Genomic DNA, 6865 nt, shown 5'->3' with positions numbered 1-6865 from the left:
TAGAAAAAGAAAAAAACTAAACAGAAAACAATTATTGTGAAGCAGAAATTGCAACCCTGTGGTGCTTGCTGGTGAGAATAAAAACGGGCACAGCAACTGTAGAAAAGATTATGCCAGTTCCTCAAAACGTAAACACAGAATGATCAATTCATTCCATAGTTTCACTTCTGCTTGCATAACTACTTATATGTCACAAAGGAATTTATTTTTATTTATCTTTAATATTTTTAATTTTTTGAGAGAGATAAAGAGACAGAACATGAGTGGGGGAGGAGCAGAAAGGGCCAGAGTCCCAGAATCCAAAGCCAACTCCAGGCTCTGAGATGTCAGCACAGAACCCAACTCAGGGCTCAAACCCACAAACTGTGAGATTATGACCTGAGCTGAAGTTGGGCACTCAACCAACAGAGCCACCCAGCCTTCCCTATACTGGTAGAATTTAAAGCAGGGATTAGAAAAGATTTGTGTACACCAATTTTCAAAACACCTTTATTCACAGTAACCAAAATGAGGAGACAACCCAAATGTCCATCACAAACACACAGATGAACAAAGTGTGGTGAACGCATAAAGTAGAACATCATTCAGCCTTTAACATGAATGGAATTGTGACACAGGCTACAACTTGAATGAACCTCACAGACCTCATGTGAACTGAAAGAAAACAGGACAAATGAACCTATATTATGTATTATAATAAATGAGATACCTAAGGTAATCAGGTTTAGAAAGAGAAGGTATGATGGTAGGAGAAAGGGGTAGGGCAGAGGGGCTGTATGAATTTAGTATTTCAAGGAGACAGAAGTTCAGTTTGAGATAATGAGAAAGTTCTAGAGATGGATAGAGGTGGTGGTTTCTCAACGGTGAGAAAGGACTTAATGCCACATAAGTAGATTTCAAAATGTTTAAAAATTCTGTGTATTTTCCCCTGAAAAATAAGGATGAAAAAAAGAGTGACATACTTTACAACAAAATTGGGGGGCCTGGGTGGCTCAGTCAGTTGGGCATCCATCTCTAGATTTGAGCTCAGGTTATGATGTGACAATTTGTGAGTTCCAGACCCACAATGGGCTCCGTGCTGGCAGAGTGGAGCCTACTTGAGATTCTCTCTCTATCCCTCTCGATGCACCTGCCAACCTTGCACGCATGCGCTCTCTCTCTATCTCGCTCTCTCTCGCTCTCGCGCGCTCTCTCTCTCTCTCTCCAAGCAAATAAATGGACTTTTTAAAAAAGGAATTTCAGTGCCATAATAGCTTAATGTGATACAGAGAAAGGAATCCAAAGTACAAGGAGCCAAGGTGGTGGTGATGGGTTTGTCTTGTGTGATAACACAAAGTACACCCAAACCAAGGGATCAGAGGACACAGAATTCATAAGTCATTGAGAAATAGCTTGGGAGGCCTATCATGTCTTACCTGACTAGCTCTACAGAGCTTCTCCCTCATATGACAGACTTACCATGGAAGTGCTGAAACTGAAATGTCTTTGTCCTGTGATCAGCCCCTCTTGAACCCCCAGAGGCCATGTCAGCCAGACAAAACCATTCAAGGTTTTCTATTCAAGGTGTGTAAAAATTGATTATTCTCACCAACATTGGTGTAACCACAGGGATTTTTGTTTTTGTGTTTGTTTTTTTAGATGTTTTTCTGTATCTATTGAGATTTCAGAGGATCTGTCATTCCTGTGTGTTACAGTGATTGAATTTTTCCCCAATATTTATTTTTCATACAGTTTATTACCAAGTTGGTTTCCATATAACACCCAGTTCTCCTCCCCACAAGAGCCCCTCTCTAAGACCATTACCACCCTTCCCTTTTCCGCCTCCCTCTTCAGCCCTCAGTTTGTGCTCAGCATCAAAAGTCTCTCATGATTTGCCTCACACCCTCTCCCCAACTCTTTTCCCCCCTTTCCCATTCCCATGGTCCCCTATTATGTTTCTCCTATTAGACCTATGAGTGACAACATATGGTATCTGTTCTTCTTTGCCTGACTTATTTCACTGAGCATGACTCCCTCTGGGTCCATCCACTTTGCTACAAATGGCCAGCTTTCATTATATCTCATTGCAATGTCATACTCCATTGTATATATATATATATGTATATATACCATGTCTTCTTGATCCATTCATCAGGTGTTGGACATTTACACTCTTTCCATGATTTGACTATTGTTGAAACTGCTGCTATGAACATTGGGGTACATGTGCCCTTATGCATCAGTACTTCTGTATCCCTTGGGTAGATCCCCAATAGTCTATTGCTGGGTCATAAGGGAGTTCTATTGAGATTTTTTTGAGGAAGCTCCACACTGTTTTCCAGAGCAGCTGTATCAGTTTCCATACCCACCAACAGTGTAGGAGGGTGCCCGTTTCTTCACATTTTTGCCAGCATCTAGAGTGTCTTGATTTGTTCATTTTAGCCACTTTCAATATGGATTTGATTAGTATTTCCCTGATGCTGAGTGATGCTGAGCATCATTTCATATGCCTGTTGGCCATCTGGATGTTCTCTTTGGAGAAGTGTCATTCAAGTCTTCTACCCATTTCTTTACTGGATTATTCGTTTTTCGGGTGTGGAGTTTGGTGAGTTCCTTGTAGATTTTGGATACTAGCCCTTTGTCCAATATGCCATTTGCCACTATCTTTTCACATTGTCAGTTGCCTGTTAGTTTTTTTTTTTTATTGTTTCCTTTGCAATGCAGAAACTTTTTATCTTGATGAGATCCCAATAGTTCATTTTTGGAAATGGCAAATTCACATTGGTATCTCAAAGAAACAAAAATGATAGACAGCTTACAAAGGGCCCATCGATATGTGTAACTAAAAAAATTAATAAAAGAAAAACACAAACTAAAAAACATAGAAAACCGCCTCCAATGATCATGAAGAAAAGATTGACCAGAGTCACCACAATGAAGGGACATAATTTCTATCTATGAGTCCTGACTGCTCACTGGCCCAGTGCCTCAATTGACAGAACCATTTACACCTGATGGAAGGTTGGAAAACGTCAACAAATGCATTACACTTTTTTCCAAACACAACCCAAAGGCTCTAAGGTGATGTCACTACCTAGCTTATAATGGTTCACGACTTCCCTGGTCTGAACTAAAACTGGTGCCTTGATATTGGACAATTTGAAAGTACTTATACCATGGAAAATGGCAAATGCTACAAGTAAGCTCTCTTCTTTATTCATTTGTTCTTATGTTCTTCCTTTCTTCTTGCTTTCCCTGTTTCTTTTTGTCTTTGCTTCTGAGAGATAGTTCCATAAACATTTACCTGCATACTAGTGTTTGAAAAGATCTGTGGAATTTTAGCTGGGAAAACTGTGAATCAGGTAATAGAAAATTACCATTATCACTTACAATCCAAGTGGTAGCTTCTAAGATAAATGATCAGGAGACATTCATTCTACTCTGCCTCACACAGCACAGGTTAGGTCCATGAGCGTATCCTGCTATGACTGCCTAATCTCTGGGGTGCAGCATTAGACAAGATGCCGGCAGCAAGAGGCACAGTAGCCATATGGTGTTTAGGATCTGTGAAGAGCCTTTTATGGTAGGAGGTGCTGAGGAAATCACAAGACAGTGTTGCTGCCTACCAAAATATTAAAAGAAAAGTAATAAGGCATCCCTGGGAAAATAACCAAGGATGACACCATCAAGGCCTGAAACATCAGGTGTTGCACTTCTATTACCTTGATACTTATGTTTTGGACTGCGGGATGGAACACTAGAGATTGCATAGTAAAGGTGGATTATTGCAAACTAATCACACAGGGATCCAGGTGCCTCTGCTCTTTAAGATGTGACCTCCATCCAATATATATATTGACATAAAAGTCTAAAAACTTGTATATAACCTCTGATATGTTCAATGATTTCCCTCCGAAACAGACACTCTAACAAATACCCAGTTTCAACCCACAGAAGCATTTCACATTTGCCCACTGTTCTTCCAATACATTATAAGTACTCAATTTGCTATATTACATATATGTTCTTAAAAACCTATTCAATGGGGTCACCTGGGTAACTTAGTTGGTTGAATGTCTGACCTCGGCTCAGGTCATAATCTCAGAATTCGTGGGTTAACTAACCCTGCATCAGGCTCTGTGCTGGCAGCTCAAACCCTGGATCCTGCTTCTGATTCTGTGTCTCCTTCACCCTCTGCCCTTCCTCCACTCTCTTCCTACCTTCCACCCTCTCTCTCTCTCTCTCTCTCTCTCTCTCTCTCTCTCTCTCTCTCTCTCTCTCTCTCTCATACACACACACACACACACACACACACACACACACACACACAATATGAAAAAACAAATTAAAAAACCTTTTAACCCATGCAATGCAATTTGATTAGAGGTCAAAACGATTTATAAAAAGGAAGAGAAATGTTGCCTGTGACTCAGTCAGGTAAGCGCCTAAAACTCGATTTGGATTACAGTCAAGATCTCACATTCTGAGATGAAACCCCACTTCAGGCTCTGTGCTGACAGCATAGACACAGCTTAGGATATATCCTAAATCTGGCTTTGATCCTCCCCAACGCTCTTGGTCTTTCTCTCAAAATCAATACATAAACTTCCAGAAAAAAAGAGAAGAAACAGTTGCTTGTCATGTATGAGAAACCTTTACCAACAAAATACTGTAGAAAGATAAACTACAGATTGTCAGTCTCTGAATTGATTTAAATATCATGATCTAGGTATTTTAGGGGTTTAAACCCCGATAGTCATATCATTATCTTGAAACAAAGAATCATATAGGCAGAGAATGTCTCTCTTCTAAAGAGCTTTCTCAGGGCTTGCTTGATGTCTTTGTTCCGCAGACCATAGATGAAGGGGTTCAGCATGGGCGTCACCACCGTGTACATCACCGAGGCTACGGCACTTGCCCTGGAGTTTTGTGAGGCAGCAGAACTAAGATACACCCCAAGGCTTGTACCATAGTACAAAGATACCACTAGAAGATGAGATCCACATCTGGAAAATGCTTTATATTTGCCCCTCACAGATGAAATTTTCAAAATGGAAGATACAATTCTAGTGTAAGAGAAAAGGATGCCAGTGAGTGGAACAACACCCAGAAGTCCACTTGCCAGGTACATGGCCAGGTCATTGAGGAACGTATCAGAGCAAGCAAGTTGGATCACCTGATTGAGTTCACAGAAAAAGTGAAGGATTTCCAACTTTGTGCAAAACGAGAGTTGCAAAATCATTAAATCATGTAATAGAGAGTCAAGAACAATCAATACCCAGGATCCAAGGAGGAGGATGCCACAGAACTTGGGGTTCATGATGACCATGTAGTGCAGGGGGTGGCAGATGGCCACAAACCGGTCATAGGCCATCACTGTCAACAGGAAGGTGCCTAATCCTCCAAAAAGTACGTAAAAGTACATCTGGCTGAGGCAGCCTGCATAGGTGATCACTCTGCTCTGCATCTGGATGTTCAGCAGCATCTTTGGGATGGTGGTGGAGGTGAAGCAGATGTCTGAAAAGGACAGGTTGGAGAGGAAGAAGTACATGGGTGTGTGGAGTCGGGAGTCTGTGATAATGGCCAGGATGATGAGCAGGTTCCCAGTGAAGGTGACCAGGTACATGGACAGGAACAGCCAAAAGAGCAGTGACTGCAGCTCCCCCTGGTCTGAGAGTCCCCGGAGGATAAACTGTGTAACACGGGTTTGGTTTCTTCCTTCCATGTAACTGATGCAAACCACTGGAACAGAGATAAGGACACATTGTAAGGACACCAGCATGATCACAGAATTAGGAGAGATGCTGTGTTTTCAACAGGATGCACTTATTATTTCTTACACATTCTTACCAGTCTAAATCTTGTACCAGTAGATTTCAGGGACTCTAAAATGTCTCAGATGGAGGAATAGAGTCTTAATCAATGGGTAAATGATGTTTTAGGTGGTGGTTACAAATAACAAGTAAAATAATCAAGGACAAAGGAGCCCTCAGGGGGAGGGAAACCTGCCATTGTGTCCTGTCTGAACAGGGGCTTCCGACCTGGAAAACTAAGGGATATATGAACCTAGTGGATAACTTACAGAAAACCAGGCAAGGCAGAGAAATCACATGTGCAAGGACCTTGAGTCAAGAGCTCATCCAAAACCATCAGGCAACATCAAAAGAAAGTTGTGAACAGAACAGATAACACAACCAGCAGAGGAGTTGGATATCAATCAGAAGAGCTCAAAGCTTCCTGCAAGTGGAAACATTCTAAGGCAATGCAGTTTATTGTTGTTTTTATATGTATATATTATAGTTGATGTCTGTCTATAACAGGATACCTTTTTATACAATGTATACAAATGGAACATAATTTATTCTGTCATAATTCTCTTTCTCTCTTATCCTGACTCTAGGTCTCCAGTTGGTCAAAATGCTTCATTTTCTATTGCATTAGACAGCTCCAGCCTGCTATGGTGTTTTATGGGTGTCTACTTCACTGATAAATTCTCCTTTTGCTACACACACACACACACACACACACACACACACACACGTGAGTGTGGATAGGGAGAGAGAGCTTTCTCCTTTATTGTAGTTCTGTGTACTCTTGTAGCAGAAGCACAACATTTTAGGAAACAGGGGACAGGCTACCCCACAAGTCAAAGAGCTTTCTCCTAGGAGAACTGCAGGTTGTGACACAGGCATTCCAGTGCATTCGTCACAGCTAAGGGTCACTGGAACCACAAGAATTAGAAGAGTTAACATCAATCTTTCTCAATCTCTCCCAAAATAATACGAAGGGGAAACACTTCTTCCTTTATTCCCTTGGGCCCGCATTGCACTGATACAAATCCAGAAAAAGACATTGCAAGAAAAGGAAAGTACAGAACAATATTCCC

At 41.2% G+C, this 6865-nt stretch overlaps 1 protein-coding gene across 1 annotated transcript; it reads right to left on the bottom strand.

Annotated features, from left to right (window-relative positions):
• Nucleotides 1-4735: 4735 nt before the first annotated feature.
• Nucleotides 4736-5734, bottom strand: LOC115274700 (olfactory receptor 7A17-like). Its single transcript, XM_029918129.1, has one exon. It carries the CDS (start codon nt 5702-5704, stop codon nt 4736-4738), a length of 969 nt encoding a protein of 322 aa, XP_029773989.1. The 5' UTR covers nt 5705-5734.
• Between the last annotated feature and the right edge of the window lie 1131 nt (nt 5735-6865).

Source organism: Suricata suricatta, chromosome 12, assembly GCF_006229205.1.
Source record: "Suricata suricatta isolate VVHF042 chromosome 12, meerkat_22Aug2017_6uvM2_HiC, whole genome shotgun sequence".
NCBI lineage: Eukaryota > Metazoa > Chordata > Mammalia > Carnivora > Herpestidae > Suricata > Suricata suricatta.
The sequence above is the reverse complement of the archived record's forward strand: the minus strand, read 5'-3'. Positions and strand labels throughout refer to the sequence as shown.

Excerpts from the sequence above, each read along its gene's own strand:
- LOC115274700 (XM_029918129.1), bottom strand. The coding sequence starts at position 5,704 with ATGGAAGGAAGAAACCAAACCCGTGTTACACAGTTTATCCTCCGGGGA.